Here is a 20966-nt window from a genome sequence, read left to right as displayed (position 1 = left end):
CAAACCTAATTCACCTTAACTTGATAGTTCTCCCTCTCCTGCTTGACCCGGGCACCGAACCTGCCCACGTACCCGTCCGTGTCTTTCGCCTCCACGAACGTCAGCACGCCGTTGTTGGCGACCTGCTTCATCACCCACGGCACCGACTTGAGAGTCCGAGGGACGCACTTATCCCTGCACATTTGAAGGATTGAAACATCTGTATTCGCAAGAGGTTTAAAAAAGTAGTACAATAATAATACAATACTAATATGAGTCTAGAGTCGAGATGGCCCAGTGGTTAGAACGCGTGCATCTTAACCGATGATTGCAGGCTCAAACCCAGGCAAGCACCGCTGATTCATGTGCTTAATTTGACTTTATAATTCATCTCGTGCTCAGCGGTGAAGGAAAACATCGTCTGTAAATGTCTGATGATGCGTGGTGTCGGTGAGCGCGTTGATGTGCTGCAGCAGGGCGGGTGTGTGCTCACCGCGTGGTGTCGGTGAGCGCGTTGATGTGCTGCAGCAGGGCGGGTGTGTGCTCACCGCGTGGTGTCGGTGAGCGCGTTGATGTGCTGCAGCAGGGCGGGTGTGTGCTCACCGCGTGGTGTCGGTGAGCGCGTTGATGTGCTGCAGCAGGGCGGGTGTGTGCTCACCGCGTGGTGTCGGTGAGCGCGTTGATGTGCTGCAGCAGGGCGGGTGTGTGCTCACCGCGTGGTGTCGGTGAGCGCGTTGATGTGCTGCAGCAGGGCGGGTGTGTGCTCACCGCGTGGTGTCGGTGAGCGCGTTGATGTGCTGCAGCAGGGCGGGTGTGTGCTCACCGCGTGGTGTCGGTGAGCGCGTTGATGTGCTGCAGCAGGGCGGGTGTGTGCTCACCGCGTGGTGTCGGTGAGCGCGTTGATGTGCTGCAGCAGGGCGGGTGTGTGCTCACCGCGTGGTGTCGGTGAGCGCGTTGATGTGCTGCAGCAGGGCGGGTGTGTGCTCACCGCGTGGTGTCGGTGAGCGCGTTGATGTGCTGCAGCAGGGCGGGTGTGTGCTCACCGCGTGGTGTCGGTGAGCGCGTTGATGTGCTGCAGCAGGGCGGGTGTGTGCTCACCGCGTGGTGTCGGTGAGCGCGTTGATGTGCTGCAGCAGGGCGGGTGTGTGCTCACCGCGTGGTGTCGGTGTCGGTGAGCGCGTTGATGTGCTGCAGCAGGGCGGGTGTGTGCTCACCGCGTGGTGTCGGTGAGCGCGTTGATGTGCTGCAGCAGGGCGGGTGTGTGCTCACCGCGTGGTGTCGGTGAGCGCGTTGATGTGCTGCAGCAGGGCGGGTGTGTGCTCACCGCGTGGTGTCGGTGTCGGTGAGCGCGTTGATGTGCTGCAGCAGGGCGGGTGTGTGCTCACCGCGTGGTGTCGGTGAGCGCGTTGATGTGCTGCAGCAGGGCGGGTGTGTGCTCACCGCGTGGTGTCGGTGAGCGCGTTGATGTGCTGCAGCAGGGCGGGTGTGTGCTCACCGCGTGGTGTCGGTGTCGGTGAGCGCGTTGATGTGCTGCAGCAGGGCGGGTGTGTGCTCACCGCGTGGTGTCGGTGAGCGCGTTGATGTGCTGCAGCAGGGCGGGTGTGTGCTCACCGCGTGGTGTCGGTGAGCGCGTTGATGTGCTGCAGCAGGGCGGGTGTGTGCTCACCGCGTGGTGTCGGTGAGCGCGTTGATGTGCTGCAGCAGGGCGGGTGTGTGCTCACCGCGTGGTGTCGGTGAGCGCGTTGATGTGCTGCAGCAGGGCGGGTGTGTGCTCACCGCGTGGTGTCGGTGTCGGTGAGCGCGTTGATGTGCTGCAGCAGGGCGGGTGTGTGCTCACCGCGTGGTGTCGGTGAGCGCGTTGATGTGCTGCAGCAGGGCGGGTGTGTGCTCACCGCGTGGTGTCGGTGAGCGCGTTGATGTGCTGCAGCAGGGCGGGTGTGTGCTCACCGCGTGGTGTCGGTGAGCGCGTTGATGTGCTGCAGCAGGGCGGGTGTGTGCTCACCGCGTGGTGTCGGTGAGCGCGTTGATGTGCTGCAGCAGGGCGGGTGTGTGCTCACCGCGTGGTGTCGGTGAGCGCGTTGATGTGCTGCAGCAGGGCGGGTGTGTGCTCACCGCGTGGTGTCGGTGAGCGCGTTGATGTGCTGCAGCAGGGCGGGTGTGTGCTCACCGCGTGGTGTCGGTGAGCGCGTTGATGTGCTGCAGCAGGGCGGGTGTGTGCTCACCGCGTGGTGTCGGTGAGCGCGTTGATGTGCTGCAGCAGGGCGGGTGTGTGCTCACCGCGTGGTGTCGGTGTCGGTGAGCGCGTTGATGTGCTGCAGCAGGGCGGGTGTGTGCTCACCGCGTGGTGTCGGTGTCGGTGAGCGCGTTGATGTGCTGCAGCAGGGCGGGTGTGTGCTCACCGCGTGGTGTCGGTGAGCGCGTTGATGTGCTGCAGCAGGGCGGGTGTGTGCTCACCGCGTGGTGTCGGTGAGCGCGTTGATGTGCTGCAGCAGGGCGGGTGTGTGCTCACCGCGTGGTGTCGGTGAGCGCGTTGATGTGCTGCAGCAGGGCGGGTGTGTGCTCACCGCGTGGTGTCGGTGAGCGCGTTGATGTGCTGCAGCAGGGCGGGTGTGTGCTCACCGCGTGGTGTCGGTGAGCGCGTTGATGTGCTGCAGCAGGGCGGGTGTGTGCTCACCGCGTGGTGTCGGTGAGCGCGTTGATGTGCTGCAGCAGGGCGGGTGTGTGCTCACCGCGTGGTGTCGGTGAGCGCGTTGATGTGCTGCAGCAGGGCGGGTGTGTGCTCACCGCGTGGTGTCGGTGAGCGCGTTGATGTGCTGCAGCAGGGCGGGTGTGTGCTCACCGCGTGGTGTCGGTGTCGGTGAGCGCGTTGATGTGCTGCAGCAGGGCGGGTGTGTGCTCACCGCGTGGTGTCGGTGAGCGCGTTGATGTGCTGCAGCAGGGCGGGTGTGTGCTCACCGCGTGGTGTCGGTGAGCGCGTTGATGTGCTGCAGCAGGGCGGGTGTGTGCTCACCGCGTGGTGTCGGTGTCGGTGAGCGCGTTGATGTGCTGCAGCAGGGCGGGTGTGTGCTCACCGCGTGGTGTCGGTGAGCGCGTTGATGTGCTGCAGCAGGGCGGGTGTGTGCTCACCGCGTGGTGTCGGTGAGCGCGTTGATGTGCTGCAGCAGGGCGGGTGTGTGCTCACCGCGTGGTGTCGGTGTCGGTGAGCGCGTTGATGTGCTGCAGCAGGGCGGGTGTGTGCTCACCGCGTGGTGTCGGTGAGCGCGTTGATGTGCTGCAGCAGGGCGGGTGTGTGCTCACCGCGTGGTGTCGGTGAGCGCGTTGATGTGCTGCAGCAGGGCGGGTGTGTGCTCACCGCGTGGTGTCGGTGAGCGCGTTGATGTGCTGCAGCAGGGCGGGTGTGTGCTCACCGCGTGGTGTCGGTGAGCGCGTTGATGTGCTGCAGCAGGGCGGGTGTGTGCTCACCGCGTGGTGTCGGTGTCGGTGAGCGCGTTGATGTGCTGCAGCAGGGCGGGTGTGTGCTCACCGCGTGGTGTCGGTGAGCGCGTTGATGTGCTGCAGCAGGGCGGGTGTGTGCTCACCGCGTGGTTTCGGTGTCGGTGAGCGCGTTGATGTGCTGCAGCAGGGCGGGTGTGTGCTCACCGCGTGGTGTCGGTGAGCGCGTTGATGTGCTGTGCAGGGCGGGTGTGTGCTCACCGCGTGGTGTCGGTGTCGGTGAGCGCGTTGATGTGCTGCAGCAGGGCGGGTGTGTGCTCACCGCGTGGTGTCGGTGAGCGCGTTGATGTGCTGCAGCAGGGCGGGTGTGTGCTCACCGCGTGGTGTCGGTGAGCGCGTTGATGTGCTGCAGCAGGGCGGGTGTGTGCTCACCGCGTGGTGTCGGTGAGCGCGTTGATGTGCTGCAGCAGGGCGGGTGTGTGCTCACCGCGTGGTGTCGGTGAGCGCGTTGATGTGCTGCAGCAGGGCGGGTGTGTGCTCACCGCGTGGTGTCGGTGTCGGTGAGCGCGTTGATGTGCTGCAGCAGGGCGGGTGTGTGCTCACCGCGTGGTGTCGGTGAGCGCGTTGATGTGCTGCAGCAGGGCGGGTGTGTGCTCACCGCGTGGTGTCGGTGAGCGCGTTGATGTGCTGCAGCAGGGCGGGTGTGTGCTCACCGCGTGGTGTCGGTGAGCGCGTTGATGTGCTGCAGCAGGGCGGGTGTGTGCTCACCGCGTGGTGTCGGTGAGCGCGTTGATGTGCTGCAGCAGGGCGGGTGTGTGCTCACCGCGTGGTGTCGGTGAGCGCGTTGATGTGCTGCAGCAGGGCGGGTGTGTGCTCACCGCGTGGTGTCGGTGAGCGCGTTGATGTGCTGCAGCAGGGCGGGTGTGTGCTCACCGCGTGGTGTCGGTGAGCGCGTTGATGTGCTGCAGCAGGGCGGGTGTGTGCTCACCGCGTGGTGTCGGTGAGCGCGTTGATGTGCTGCAGCAGGGCGGGTGTGTGCTCACCGCGTGGTGTCGGTGTCGGTGAGCGCGTTGATGTGCTGCAGCAGGGCGGGTGTGTGCTCACCGCGTGGTGTCGGTGAGCGCGTTGATGTGCTGCAGCAGGGCGGGTGTGTGCTCACCGCGTGGTGTCGGTGAGCGCGTTGATGTGCTGCAGCAGGGCGGGTGTGTGCTCACCGCGTGGTGTCGGTGAGCGCGTTGATGTGCTGCAGCAGGGCGGGTGTGTGCTCACCGCGTGGTGTCGGTGAGCGCGTTGATGTGCTGCAGCAGGGCGGGTGTGTGCTCACCGCGTGGTGTCGGTGAGCGCGTTGATGTGCTGCAGCAGGGCGGGTGTGTGCTCACCGCGTGGTGTCGGTGAGCGCGTTGATGTGCTGCAGCAGGGCGGGTGTGTGCTCACCGCGTGGTGTCGGTGAGCGCGTTGATGTGCTGCAGCAGGGCGGGTGTGTGCTCACCGCGTGGTGTCGGTGAGCGCGTTGATGTGCTGCAGCAGGGCGGGTGTGTGCTCACCGCGTGGTGTCGGTGAGCGCGTTGATGTGCTGCAGCAGGGCGGGTGTGTGCTCACCGCGTGGTGTCGGTGAGCGCGTTGATGTGCTGCAGCAGGGCGGGTGTGTGCTCACCGCGTGGTGTCGGTGAGCGCGTTGATGTGCTGCAGCAGGGCGGGTGTGTGCTCACCGCGTGGTGTCGGTGAGCGCGTTGATGTGCTGCAGCAGGGCGGGTGTGTGCTCACCGCGTGGTGTCGGTGAGCGCGTTGATGTGCTGCAGCAGGGCGGGTGTGTGCTCACCGCGTGGTGTCGGTGAGCGCGTTGATGTGCTGCAGCAGGGCGCGCGCGGCGGCGTCGTGTCGCTCGCTGCGCGGCGGGACGCGCTCCCACGACACGCACGAGCACCAGTGCGGCTCCACGCCCGCCTCGCTGCACGACCGATTCTGTGTTATCTGAAAATTATATTCGAAATGTTATTAGTTAGTCATGTTTTATATACTCCAGGATACGATTCCATAAGATTTGAGTCACAAGAAGGTTTTATTGTACCTATATTTTTGTATTTATAATTTTGATTTGTGTTCGCATAAGGGTTTAAGAGATGTTGAAGTAAATCCTCCTTAGTAGGTTAATCAAAACGTCTTATGATAGATGTAGTACATTTATGAGTAATAGTATAATTCCTATTTCGACAAAGGATAAGGTTGTAAATATAAGTGAATTAAAATATGTTATCTACATTTGTATGAAATATTTTACTCACAGGTTGTAGGAGACTGAGCCCTCTCGTCAAATCTGCGCCGGTGACCTTGTATGGATTCCAATAATTCCTCAAATCCAGAACATCCAGCACCGTCGCGTGTATGTCGTGGGGGGTCGTCAGCACTTCGGCATTGTTTTCGAGGTTTTCCTGAATTTTCGGATGCCTCATCCTCAGTGAGTCCGGCAATCTTATCGCCATTAACGGTAACCTTTCTTCGAGCTTTCCTTGGAGGGTATTACGTACTTTTGCGTACCTAAAAATTTACTTTGTGGTAGAGTTTTGTGCATACTTGATAGGAGAGGAATACCACCCAATGATCATATACTCTAACGCCAAATAGCATAACTTAGTATTTTTGTCTTTCGAAATATTATTAGTTGGATAGGTTGGTTAATATTTCTTACAGAGCGAATTTCAAAATCTATGTGCTGTGATAACCAAAATACAATTAGGTGCCCAGTTTACTAAACACCCAAAAAATGATAACATTTTTGGAAACCATTCAGACGAAGGTCGGGCAGATTGGAGTTGGAAATATAGATTTGGCGATGATAATATGAGGTTGACAAAATGAAAGATTAGAAAATGGAGAATGATGCTAATGGTATAAATTGGATGGAAAGAAAACGTCAACAGATTACCAAAGCTTTACCTTCATATAAAATAATATATTTTTTGCCTTACACCCGGTTAATGTATTAATGGTACATTAATAATAAGCATGCTGCTTTGAAACTTAGGCAACATATATTTTTTGGGAAAATTTTATCACAAGAAAAAGGAATCGTTATTTAAATACACAGTCAGTTATTAAAATGTCTTTTGATAACTCACCTAGGTCCATGGTCGCCCATGACCATCAGCAATGTATCCTTCCCCATTCCAGATTTGAGGAAGTTAAGGAGGAAGTCGGCTGTATCGTCATCAGCGGTGGATATCATGTTGAAGTCATCATGAGTTATATCAGCTATAAAGGTGAAACAAAATCGTTTACCATCAAGACGTAGGAACTGGAAAGAGAAATTAATATAAAATGAAATAAAATTGGATTTTTAGCTACTGTTTATTAGAAGATTTACAAGAAACTGGCAACTACAACGCAGCAGTAACCATAGTCATAATAACTGAAACTTTTGACAAAACAATTACCCTGTATTAAGAGAGGAAATTATCAATGCAAAGAAATGCTGTCTAGCAAGTTGGATGGCACACCTATAATTCTACGTCATCTCATCTTCTTCCGAGCTCATTATTTTTGACACCAAGTTTAATTTTAATTACCATAATATTACTATCACGACAAACCTGACAGGAGATTTATTGGTATATTTTGAGGTAGTTCAAAACTGTTATCTCTGGTCAGGACCAATTCAGTTTTGTTGATAAAAAGATTATTATATAATTAGATTTACTACCAGGACTCCAAGTAATATAACATCTAGCTTATGTTCAGGTAATGTTCTATCAGATTTCACTTTACTGACAATAAGAGATGTTACGGTAGCTTTGTGCACGATCGTCTGATGTATGGGTTACAACAACAACAACAACCAATTCTTCTGTGATATGTTTAAGTTAACTATGAAACATGTGTAAGAGTGACCTTGTAAAGTAAAGTAACAGCCTATAAATTTCCCACTGCTGAGATAAGGCCTCCTCTTCCATTAAGGAGAGGGTTTGGAACATATTCCACCACGCTGTTCCAATGCGGGTTGGTGGAATGCACATGTGGCAGAATTTTGATGAAATTAGAAAGTTTCCTCACGGTGTTTACCTTCAACAACCTTGACCGTGTGACCTTGGCTTTAGGCATATCTAGGGAAGACTAATGAAAAGTTAAATACCCAACTTAAAAGATTAGTTCAAAGATCACTATCACTAATTAAGCATTCCACCTAACTTCTCAGTCTCACTAAAGGTCATACATACCTGATCAGTAATATTAAGCATTAGTTTATATTGTGGCGTGTCTCCCACGCAGTATTTGATCTTGTTGCTCGCCCATTTCTTGCCGCTATGAGATTCTTCTAAATAAAACGCTCTGAGGTAATGATCTGCGGGTTGGTGCTGGAAACCGTTAAAGCGGTACTGAAAGGTGCCAATCCAGGGCATATCTTCGAAATACGCTGTACGATACCTAAAAAATCAAGAGAGAAAAAGTGTGAAAAGACTTATTGTTATGGTGAGAACTCGGCCGAAAATTCATGTAATTTTATTGAAATAATATGATGTATAGTATTTGTATAACACATAATTTTAATACTTCTAATTTTTAAGTAAGAAACATTTACAATTGAAATATATTTTTCCTATGAACTGAGATTCGAACAACACCAACATTAGTTGATAAATCATTTAACATTATCAACCAAGTATTATGTTCATCAATAAAAATTTACTCTATTTAAACAGCAATCCTACCGACTAAAACATCTTAAACTTGACAAATTCAGACAAATCAAATAAAACTATTCGACAAAGAGACTTACCCATCCTCTTTAAGTTTTTTAAATATAAACGGCATTGAGTCTAAAGTCGCGTTGTTCATCTTCCTCCTAACATCCGGCAATTCCAACTCGGTTTTGCCGGTTAATATCGGAAATAAGGCAGCCGGTGTACCGTCGCCAACTATGTTGTAACTGTAAGAGTCGATGACATATATGAAGAATAATATTGGTTCCAAAATATATCCCTGTGGTAGTACAAAATTTTATATTTAGGATTTTTTACATATTATAATTATTTATTGTAGTCGGAATAATGTCGTTTGGACAACCTACCAGTAAACAAATCTTCTTTCGTACGATGTTCGATTTGGTTTAAACATTGCATTAAAAGAAGTCGTTCAACATTACGTACGATAAGTGAAAACGCGCAATGGATATAAAGTATGGTCACGTGAGTGTGACGTTTTTATATGAGACAACATCACATACATTACTCTGATCCCAATGTAAGTAGCTTAAGCACTTGTGTTATGGACAATCAGAAGTAACGATGGTACCACAAACACCCAGACCCAAGGCAACATAGAAAACTAATGATAATCTACATCGACTCAGCCGGGAATCGAACCCGGGACCTCGGAGTGGCGTACCCATGAAAACCGGTGTACACACCACTTGACGACGGAGGTCGTCAAACGGATCGTCAAACGGATAGAAATCAGTATAAAAGTTACCTTAAAAACTATTACTACTACTGCTATACTTACTATTATCCACCCGCTAAAACCAAAACCTAGTACTGTATGTATTAGCTACGAAACTTACCCGTTCAACACAGTGGCTTCAAGTTTTCCTGTCAAAATGTCATAACTCTTCGGCATACGCCTGATGAAACCATTCTTGGATGTCGAATCGAATCCTAGGATGAGGACGTTGAATGAATCCTCCCTGCCTGGTGGAGGTTTCTTCGGATGGACTGAGGAGCGAAATCCAAGGCTATGACCCACCCATTTTGATGGTAGGATGCTGAAATTTAATCTCTGAAATAATTATCTTAGAATCTATATCTATACAAACTTGTATGAATGAGTTATTTGGTTTTTCTTTTAAATACAATTATTTTGCGCACATTAAAACATTCTTTCCTACACATCCTAAAGATCAGTAAATCGGTACACACACCTCTACACAAAGTAAATCGGTATAACCAGTAAACAATCTACTGCTGGACAAAAGCTAACTTTTCTGATATTTATGGAGAAGTCCGATTAATCCAATTTAGAATAGATATAGTTATTTCTTACATGGAATCCTCGGGACATTAACACCAATTAAAAGGTATAAATTGAAAACTAATTTATAACTTGGGTTTGGTTAAGATCACGTGGCCATCGTCTCTCAATCGTCTCAAGCAACGTATGAAAATTGTAAATAGAAATTGATTAATACATCTAACCTCAGGATTTTCCTGTTGTTCGTTTTATCTGACGTCTGTTTATTCCAAACATAGCAACGAGATAATAAAATCATAGGTTATAACTTATATAATTAATATAGAATATGTTATATCAATTATATATATAAACAATTAAATTTTATTTGAAATCGACGTGTATCGGGAGAAAAACTGCTGCAAATGTATCTATCAAAGCGCAATTGAACAGTATGGCAAAATACGCTCCAAATCTTCTGTTCAGAGAAGAGAAATCGTTATCCCATAGATAAGATATTTACAAACTGTTACTTTAATTCCATCTTCTAACTCCTATTAGTGACAGGAATAAGTCAATTTCCCGACCAAGGGATCAAATTTGCCCTTCGAAATGCTGCTGGCATTCTTGTCACCATCACTGACGAAGTGTATATTTTGAACATGGTATAAAACAGTTTCTTTCTCTGTCCCTATATCCCTATGTATGCTTAAACCTTTTATAACTATGCAACGGATTTTGATGCGGTTTTAATATATAGTGATTCGAGAGGAAGGTATTTGTATATAATACATGGACAATAAAGTAACGAAAGCCTGATAATTTCAGAATTTTCTAATGTGATTTCGTTAATAAACAAATTCTGTCGTACATTTAGTATCTTCTTTAAGCTTTGCATCCGAGCTAGTTTTTGATAAAGGTGTTTACGTTATCAATAACAAAACTCTCCTTACCTGTCTTTATGTTTTCCAGTGCACTTAATTTTAACGTGATCACTTTTACTGAGTACATACGCATCACCTCCGTAGACCTCAAACGGCTCGCCAATTGTATATTTCTGATCGCTCTCGTATATAATATCGCTATACATACAGACAATGTTCTTCATCGTATCCAATATTTCAGGTACGACTTTGCATTGAGAATGCTACAAAATAAAAAATAAAGTATTTAATTAATTGTATTTCTATGACAGTCGGAGTGTGTAATTGAATTCATACAAAACAATAAAGCGTTACCTCAGCACTAAGAATTAGGTTCGCACAACAAATATTTTACTCTGTACCTTCTTAAACTGTATTCTTTACATTTAATTTATTTTGTTTTACTTTAAATAAATCGTAACCTTAATTCTAACAGTACTTATTTACTTTGAATTATTTAAAAATATTATATATTATGCAATGCAACAATTGCTCCAAAATAATCTACCGTCAAACAACAATACTAATATCGTTCATGTTTGAAACAGTGTAGTTAGTTAGTTGTAGTTAGTGGAGCAGTATGTCTATGGACAGTGGTGACCACTTACCATCAAGTGGTCCTTTTGCCGTTTGCCTACATGTTATTTATTTATTTATACTTCATTGTACACCACATGTTACACATTATAATATGTTACAATATTATATATAATATTGTAGAGTACAACGGGCGGTCTTATGGCTAACAAAACAGTGTCTATAGTATAGTATAAAACAATGTCGCATTATTTGTACTCTTTGTAGGCTTGCACCCGTGCAAAGCCGGGGCGGGTCACTAGTACAATATAAAAGAATATTTTAAAGATACTCATTCATGTAGTAACACAAAACATTATAAATACCAATATTTTTATCAACATACGTTGTTTTATTGCTTGTGCGTCTGAAATTCTTACGAGCAGAATTCTAGCTAATAATATTTTTTTCAGGCACCCGATTGGTCGAAGCTCGCGCGCGTTGAAAATAAAAAAATAAAGTATTATAATGTTATTGTCTTGTTCAATAGGACTGAATAGGACGGGTCAAGTTTTATCTAACTTTTCACGTTAATTATAAATAAATATAAATCCACTTTTAGTATTCGCTCGCATCACGACGAGGGTTTAACATCAAAAACTGGCCAATTAATCAAATTCAAATTCACACCAGCACAGAAAGAAACACTTCAGATCTGAGAAGTACAAGATATTTTCTTGTCAGTCTTGTTTAGAATCATAAATTCATTTTGAAACGATCCGGAGACGATCATTTTCTTTCCAATGTTAAGGTTATAACAACCTTTAGAACACAAAGTTCAACGGTCTTTTTGAGCATTAAAAACATGAACATTTTCTGGTATCCTGATTTAAACCATATAATAATTAAATATGAATTACACTCAACTTACATAGCACTTTACCCAATCCCTCCCTTGACACACAACTTTCGGCATCTCCTTATCAAACTGCGTCACTTCTTTCGAAAACGGATCTAACCTCGGTATCTGACATCCCGTTCCCTTATCCTGTTTAAGGGCTTGTTCCAAACGTCTTTCAATAAACCTGGTAAACAATTAAGAAAATTAAACTAAAACTAAAGAGTGTTTAATAATTCAAACAAACTTTTAACAAATGAAATGAAAACTAATCATGACTATCAAATTTAAAACGTCTTCCAAAACCTTATAATTTAAATTAAGAATTTAAAAATTATTTATAAATTTTAAGAATTATTAGTACTTGAAATAGTTTGATGAATTAAGATGAACACAAAATTCACACAAAACAAATAAAAACGACAACATCCGAAACGATTAGGGTTATATTATAGCAAACTCAAATAAAATAAAGTAAAGCTACATATTACCTTTCAACATCGCGTACAATAAAATAAACAATACCAAATAACACTCAAACATGCAAATATTTTCAATGCAGTTCATATTGACAGCCATTACTTATCAAGCTCAACCAAAACAAATACAAAAAGCTACTCACTCGATAACAGATTTTCTGAAAAAGAACAAAAACAATCAATTAATCATACATACATGCTTTAATGCAACAAATACAGTACATACAATATATTAGTAAACATTCAAAGATACAGCCATGCGTATAATTAGCCATTATTAATAATATACTTTTTAATTTGTTCGTATTATATCAGTATTATTTGTTATATATAAATATATTTTTTATTTCGAACAACATTAGTCACAAAAATCGATATTTTAGTAACAAATGTTATATTTATAAATAAGATTTCCTAATTTAAAGAAACACCTAAAATTGCGGATTTAACAACGAAAATAAATCTACAAATTTGTGTTCAGTGATTTTATATTTTGACAATAATAGACTTAGATTTGAGGGGTGTAATATATTATAAAACTAAAATTACCATTATTTTTTTAAATTAATAAAATTTTTGTTTCCTACAACATATAATATACTACCGCTATAACCAAACAAGAACACATATCTTACCGACGATACATTATTTTTTTCGACCTCACGTCCGTTTTAACTCTAACAGTTCTATAGCGGACACTGTGGAGTGAAACGTAAATAATACTTTTAATACAACCAAAACTGCATATACTACATATAAGTTTAAAATATAGCGTAAGATATTCCATATATGGTGTATTCCAATTACTAAAGAACAACAGACAAAACAAATCTCAATCAATTTTATTCAAGAGAACTTCACAATGAAGCTTTTTTGATCGTCGATATTTAAATACTAACACAAGAAAAATAATTAAATTAGCGTGATTTCATTGGTCAAGAGCTTGAACAATATGTGATTTTCCTTTTGAAGGTAGACCAAACTTTTATCAGGACTTTGGAAGTGAATACTTGTAGTGAAGTGGGTTTTTTATTTTATGATATTTGTAACCGGCTAATGGCCACCTAATGTTAAGTGTTCGCCATAGCCCATAGACAGTTGCGCTGTCAAATATTAATTATCCCTTACCACCACTAATCTTAGGATCTATGATGTGATGTCCCTACACTGATTACTGCTATTTGGCGATATAATATCTGATGAGTGGTTAGTACTTAAGAAGCATTATAAACTTGGATAACTATATTAATTTAAAACAATTAGTAGACTTCAATATAGCTGAGTTATTAGGCAATCGCTTGGATTACTTAAATCTAAGATTATAACATACATATACATATTCTTGCTACAATTATAAGAGGCTTTACAAATATTCTATTTCATACTTTTTATAATAAATCTATTTTCATTGCATTGCTATTATCAACCCAATATACAGTTTTCAAATTCATTCCTTTATGAAATCTTAAACTCTTAGTACCTTTTGAATTTAAATATCAAATCATTTCGAATATGTCATTCTCGATCGGTAAAGCAGTATATAGCTCATACTGAGCACAGGAAAATAGATCTTAAGGTGACGAACCTTTTCTTACCCCGACTATATTCATCTGACACAGCTAAAACAGTGTTTCGAATCAATGAACTTGGAACATGACACTGTCATGCCCTTGAACGTTTAGTCTATAACTAAAACGCACTTAAATAATGTTTTCTACTACGCTACACTAAAAAGTTAACCCAACTACTTATTTCATCGAAAGTACTCAAACCCATATAATCTACCAGTCAAATTAGCTAATATTTACCTCAGAGTTTAGTGTACAGTTACAACAACAACAACAGCCTGTAAATTCCCACTGCTGGGCTTAAGGCCTCCTCTTCCTTTAAGGAGAAGGTTTGGAACATATTCCACCACGCTGTTCCAATGCGGTTTGGTGGAATACACATGTGGCAGAATTTCTATGAAATTTGTCACATGCAGGTTTCCTCACGATGTTTTCCTTCACCGCTGAGCACGAGATGAATTATAAAGACAAATTAAGCACATGAATCAGCTGTGCTTGCCTGGGTTTGAACCCGCAATCATCGGTTAAGATGCACGCGTTCTAACCACTGGGCCATCTCGACTCTTGTCAATGCAGTTATCTTCGTTTTAATGTTTCAAGTATTTGAAACGCTTTTACAAGATGTAACAAGCTCAATTGTAAACGCTATCCAAGCGCGGGTGAAGATTTGATTTAGGCTTTTTTAAACTTGAACCTCTCATTCGACGCCTTTTACTTGAGCCACTAGACCAAAGCTCCCGGAATCGGTACAGATGCAATTTCACGGTACCGTCAACAGAACAGCGTTATTCTATTGTTGTATTTTTTTTTTGTAAATGTCACAATGGTTATGTTAGCGGTCACTCCAATGTCAGCGTTCATTACATAAACTGTCTATACTCTATACTAAACAGATGTTAAACCGTAAAAAGGTCAATAACATTTTGTTTGAAGAATTTTCTGAATCACATTAACGCTCAGTTCACCCTAATATATACAGGGTTATTGGTAATTCGACGTACATCCACTAGGAGATGATAGGGGTGATTATTTGCAAAAATTGAACCCCCATATGCATGATCCAAAAGTGAACCATTTTTCAGCTATCACATTGTTAAGCTTTATAAAAACGAATAAACAGAGGATATTTGTGAATATTTAAACAATCATTATCTCATATTTAAAAATATAATTAAAATTAAAAATATTAAAATATTTTTATCACATATAATAACAAATGTCAATATTTACGGAAGTAATATTTGGATCAACACTTAGATAAACATATCCCATACAATTTACAAACAGTTCCTGACTGCTAAACTTATCATGATTCATAATTAAAAACTATTTCAATTTCAATATTTAATCATTTCTTATGATCACCAACAAAAATGACTTCAGAAGAATAACAAAAGTGAATAATCTATATTATAAATGTGAAAGTAATTCTGTCTGTCCGTCTGCTTGCCGCTCTTTCACGACCAAACCGCTGCACTGAATTTGATGAAATTTGTGCTACTTATTTTGCCTGACACATGACAACCAACACCCTAAAAAGCGGGCGACTACTTTTTATAGAGTTACTAATAACTGTTCTACATCCGTAACAACTTCACCGACAGCAAACACGCCATTTTTAATGAACCAATAATGAATATCATAGATTATTCAAAACACCGGTCGATGATATCGCGTCTATTGTAAATATCAAGATTGTTTATTTGGCTACACTCTTGGAGTAGTTGGTAGTACAACACATGCCCAGATAACAAGATCTTAAACGAATAGCGCAGCGCGTAACTGTTTTTAATCAACATATTTAATTATCGTTGAACACTGCACGTGTTTTACAATGTTTTTGTAACATTACACTCTTTGTACATTAGGATCAAATCACGGAAATATATTACTATATCAACCCATTAATCTGATCTTTTACGGTAACGGTTCGATCGGTTTTTAAATGTTGAAAAAGAGTAACTACTGGTCCTTCTCGGTAGAATCTACTTTCCGAGAGGTGGTAGCTTCACTTAATTGTAAACTGATGATTCAAAAGTGCTTGTAAAAGCCTACTCAAATAGTTTATTTTGATTTGATTTGGTACTGGTGGTTTATATGACACAAACTAGCACCAATTGGTGGTGCTATTCATATATTTCACATTTCTGATTTGTACAAACTATAACTATAGTATACTCTACGGGATATATGTATAGTCCAGTTTACTTGATCGTCTCGGGAGATACCATCCACTTATCTGATATCATTCGCAACAGTACTCAGTATTGTTGTGTTCTGATTTGAAAGCTAAAGTGAGCCAATGTAATAACAGGCATAAGAGACATAATATCTTACTGACCAAGATTAGTAGCCCATTAGCAATGTAAGGAATGGTTAATATTTTTAACAGCTTTTTCTGTGGGCTTTGACAACCACTTGCCATCATGCTGTCCATTAGCAAGCCCGCCTACGTATGTCATATAAAAAAAACAAGTAAGTACACCGAAAAGTCCCTCCCGACATCAACGTACATTAAACCTACGTGTAGTCTCACATACAAGCGTATTCTGAGCACCTAAATGGAGTCCTAACGTCTAACTTAACTAGCCTCCCCATCTAGTAACGCTACAGAGGTCTTTAGGGTCATCATATAATTAAACTCTTAAGAGAGCCGAGTTTGACCAATGGTTAAAACATACGCATCTTAACCGATGATTGCGGATACAACCCAGACAAACAGCACTGAATTTTCATGAGCTTATTTTGTGTTTATATTTCATCTCGTGCTGCAATATGCCCCAAACCTTCTCCTGAAAAGTCCTTAGACCAGCAATGGGAAATTTACGGGCTCATACTGTGAAACATTTAAGACACGTTTTCTAAGCTCCAAAGTAGGATCCCATCAAACGAGTCTCTTTCGCCCTTCCTCCCGACGTGACTAGGTTTTGAGATATGTTGACAAATGACACATAATATCTTTTACACATGCACTCCGCGCTTACTTTCACAACCATACGATAAATGATTTATAATCAAAAATTGCCAATACAAGTTGAATTATATAATAATATGTGTCCTTACATAAGGTGCTAGTTATCTTTATAAAAAATCCTAATCTTATTCAACATACATACATGTTAGTACGACACTTTAATCACAGTAACGTAAAAGATAAGCAAAGACAGCTTAACTTAAACATAACCTAAGCTAGAACCTCCATTTAATTACAATATAAAACCTAATATTCAAAGTATTTTGAAATTTTATAACCATAACTAAACTAACCCAACCAGTTCTTTTTTATGTTCATATAGCAAACATGCAAATATAATTTTTTTCATATGAAAATCATGCAAAAACATGCGGATTCTGTGATATATGAACTGTATCAGGAAACGTTAGAAATTAAAAAAACACTTTATTCCAGCGACTATGACTAACCGCACTATTCAAACATAATTTTAGATGTTCTTTTCTTATATCATAAATGAAATGGAAGAAAAGCTTGAGCGCCAAAAAATACTTTTGTGAAGATTTATAGTTAAGGTGATCAACGTCTTTATCCATACGTACAACTTTTGAATACGTAAAAATTATTTACGACCTATTTATTATCGATAAAATAATGCACAACATAACAATACGATGTTCTGTTATCAATATTTTAATCCAAGTTCTTATTAGCTCGGAGGATTCAGAAATATAAGTCAAAAAATTTACCATACAAATGTTTTAGTAAAATCCAAAAACCTTAATTACTTGCACATGGAATCCACATAATATGTATACTTATATATTACATTTAATACAATCCTATCAGTACTTCTAGGAAAAGCCTACTCGAATAAAGCATATACTTTTTTTTACAGAATCAGTATTAATGAAGCACACACATGCAAAACTAAATAAAATTACCTCATATTAACATTTGGCGGTTCGAGCAGACCCGTCATCTTAAAAATAGACACCAATACATCAGGCTTGCTAGTAAGTTCTAGTCTAGAAGTGTAAAAGAGCAAACAGTGAAATAGCTAAAGCCAAAAGCATTACTTTGTAATGCATTGTGATTAGAAATCAAAGTTATTATGACAAAACAAGCTCTAATAAAAATAAAAAAATATATATCATCTTAGTATCTAAGATGCATGCATGTTTAATATTGCTTAGAATGGTAATATAATGGGCAATAAATAAAGTAAAGTAAAAGCCTGTAAATTTCCCACTGCTGGACTAATGCCTCCTCTTCCATTGAATAGAAGGTTTGCAACATAATCACTACGCTTTTCCAATGCGGGTTGGTAGAAGGCACATGTGGCAGAATTCCGATGAAATTAGACACATGCAGGTTTCCTCACGATGTTTTCATTCACCGCCGAGCACGAGATGAATTATAAACACAAATTAAGCACATATATATATGGTGGTGCTTGCCTGGGTATGAACCCGAAATCATCGGTTGAGATGCACGCGTTCTTACCACTCATCTCAGCTCAATGGGCAGTGGTAAACAGATACTCTCCAGTATGTCATTTGACAGTTTGCCTAGATGTTGGACTCACAAACGCACAAATATTCCTCTGTGTAATGTTAGAACAATATGTTTCTGCTCTATATATACTTCCACTCGTTTTCGCTCGCGGCTTGGTTCGCGTTTTAGCTTTTGGTCGTCATATTTTACGTTTCAAGAAGTAGCCTTTATCTTCAGGGTTTCGAGTTTACTTGTGTGAAGTAAACTCGAAACCCTAAATTTCACGAAATACGTTTCAATCGTTTGTAAGTCAACAGACGTCGTGAAACAGGAACACACAGGACAGACGGAGTTACTTTCGCATTTATAATATTAGTATAAATTTAAACCCCAAAAAAAAAGAATGAATTAATAATATAATTTATTTTAAAAATCTACTAGAATGACCTAGAACAATTGTCATAACAGGAAAACATCCGATTTTATACTAGACTTATGACATATAGTAATATAAGTTTTATATTAACATATTATAAAATAAATTGGTACCTAGACAATTGTTAATATATACTTTATTCCAACCATAACAGGAAAAAGCCAAATGAACAATATTTAAGAGCAAATTGACGAGATATCATAGGTCGACAGTTTGATTAATCCATGATATTCACTATGGTTTGCGAAATAATTAATTTAAAAAAAAAAAAAAAATCCGACTTCAAATGCGTGAACACAAAAAAAAATCGTTCGAATTGGTTTATAATCGGCGGAGATATTTCGTATAAAAAAGTTCATCCCCAATTTTCCACCCTTGGGGTTTTTTTTTATTATTAAATTTAAACCCTTGAGGTATTACATATACGCCGAAAAAAGATTTGTTCAAATCGGTTCAAAATTGGCGGAGTTATCGCTTAACAAACATACAAGAAAAACATACGGGTCGAATTGAGAACCTCCTCCTTTTTTGAAGTCTGTTGAAAATAGCGTTTCAAATGTCGACGAAACTTATCTTGATGTTTGACGTTTGAATGTCGTCAGAATTTTGGAATAAAATAAAAGTGGAAATAAGTTGTTAAATATAATAGTGTCATAATGTATAATGCAAAATATGGCTGAGTTATTTGCAAATCGCGTGAAATACGAGTATGTAATGTTCCTGTAGTTCAAGGCGGAACACAACAATACTTCGTAATGCTGTTTGGTGATATAGTATGTGATGAATGGGTGGTAGCAACCCAGACAACTTGCACGAGGCCCTTGCAAATGCAACCATTTATCGGTTTGTGAGAAATCCTGACTAATATTATGAAACTGACTTAACGTATTGCTTCCTGGAGCATTTCTATCAAGACAATATGTTTACGTTACAATAATAAAAAGTAAAACATTAATTCGTTATTCATTCAATAATAAAATCGCAAACAAAGTTAACGCTGGTTAAACCAAAACCACTGAACCGGAAACCACTGGACTAAACTAGTTTATTTATAAACAGTTGACATTTCACTTGACGATTCATATTAGAATATCAAAGACGGAGAATTAATTAACATTTTAAAGACAAAACAGTAAGAACTAGCGCGCACTGGTGATTTCTGTCACGGTGGCTGTTTCGTCACTCTTCGAGTCCATGAATATGTATGGAGTTGGGCGTACATTACGACGTGACAATTGGGTGACTTTTGTGTCCGCCGACCGGCGAACAAGCCCGTAACGAAACTGTCAGCATCTTAACGTTCTTTCATAGCAACGTCAGTCTTTCGCTATCTGAACTTTGACTTTGGCGCGCGAAATGGCGTCACCATCTATTCAAAACGTTAACATTAGTAAAGACAATACTGATAATTATGTTCTAATAGAAGAAGTGGAAAAGAGATCAGCTCTTTATGATTAAAAATTGAAAGATTTCAGATATTCACGTAAAAATTAAAGCGTGGGAAGAAATTAGTACCCAGTATTCTATTCGCTTTCATTTTCTGCCTCACGAGTTCACAGAGAACCACCGTGTCTTCGAAATCCATAGTGGCAAATGACACTTCGATTTCGAAAATGTTTTGTCACTGTCTCTATTAATGAGCGCACCCACTTTGGAAACGTGACGTGACAATGACAAACACTTTAAAGTCACCGTGACAAAAGTCACCAGTGCGCACTAGCAATAGGTTTTATCACAGATTTTGACGGCAAATTGACGAGTCATTACATATGTAATATAAAACAAAGTCGCTTAGCGCTGTCCCTATGTATGCTTAGAGCTTTAAAATTACGCAGCGGATTTTGATGCTGTTTTTTTTAACAGACATAATTATTTAAGAGAAAGGTCTTTATGTATAGCACATGGACGATATAGTAAATAAACATTGATAATTTTATAAGTTTCTATTGTGATGTTGTAACATATTTTGTAGTATATATTTACTATTAGTATTATTTCACCTGACGAAGCCGGGGCAGGTCGCTCGTAGATAATAAAATTTAAAAATTCAAAGCCTAATATAATTCTCACTTATTTTAAAGTCTTATCAACCCATATAAGAGTAGCATGGCGAATCGACCTATATACGAACTCCCCAAAAAGTTAGCAGTGGAACAGCTGTCGCCGTTAATTTTATAGACATTATTTACATTAAAGTAATTTATTTTAGTATCCAAATCAACATCCGAGATAGACAGGCAAGCACCACTGAATATTCATATGCTTAATTTGTGTTTATAATTTACCTCGTGCTCGGCGGTTAAGGAAAACATATTCAGGAAACATGCATGTGTCTAATTTAAATT

At 41.8% G+C, this 20966-nt stretch overlaps 1 protein-coding gene across 4 annotated transcripts in view; it reads right to left on the bottom strand.

Moving 5' to 3' along the window:
• Positions 1-20966, bottom strand: part of LOC124540808 — a 34342-nt gene that overhangs the window by 2628 nt on the left and 10748 nt on the right. The window contains exons 1-11 of one of the 4 annotated variants that reach the window (XM_047118529.1): positions 12803-12881; positions 12311-12325; positions 11722-11875; positions 10305-10498; positions 8966-9166; positions 8183-8332; positions 7623-7830; positions 6528-6703; positions 5694-5946; positions 5231-5382; positions 15-174 (exon numbers count right to left, since the gene is read on the bottom strand). In XM_047118529.1, coding sequence (XP_046974485.1) covers positions 15-174; positions 5231-5382; positions 5694-5946; positions 6528-6703; positions 7623-7830; positions 8183-8332; positions 8966-9166; positions 10305-10498; positions 11722-11875; positions 12311-12325; positions 12803-12813 — 1674 coding nt within the window. In that variant the 5' untranslated portion in view covers positions 12814-12881. The other 3 variants (XM_047118527.1, XM_047118530.1, XM_047118528.1) reach the window with 3 other exon arrangements.

This window comes from Vanessa cardui, chromosome 26 (assembly GCF_905220365.1).
Source record: "Vanessa cardui chromosome 26, ilVanCard2.1, whole genome shotgun sequence".
NCBI lineage: Eukaryota > Metazoa > Arthropoda > Insecta > Lepidoptera > Nymphalidae > Vanessa > Vanessa cardui.
The sequence above is the reverse complement of the archived record's forward strand: the minus strand, read 5'-3'. Positions and strand labels throughout refer to the sequence as shown.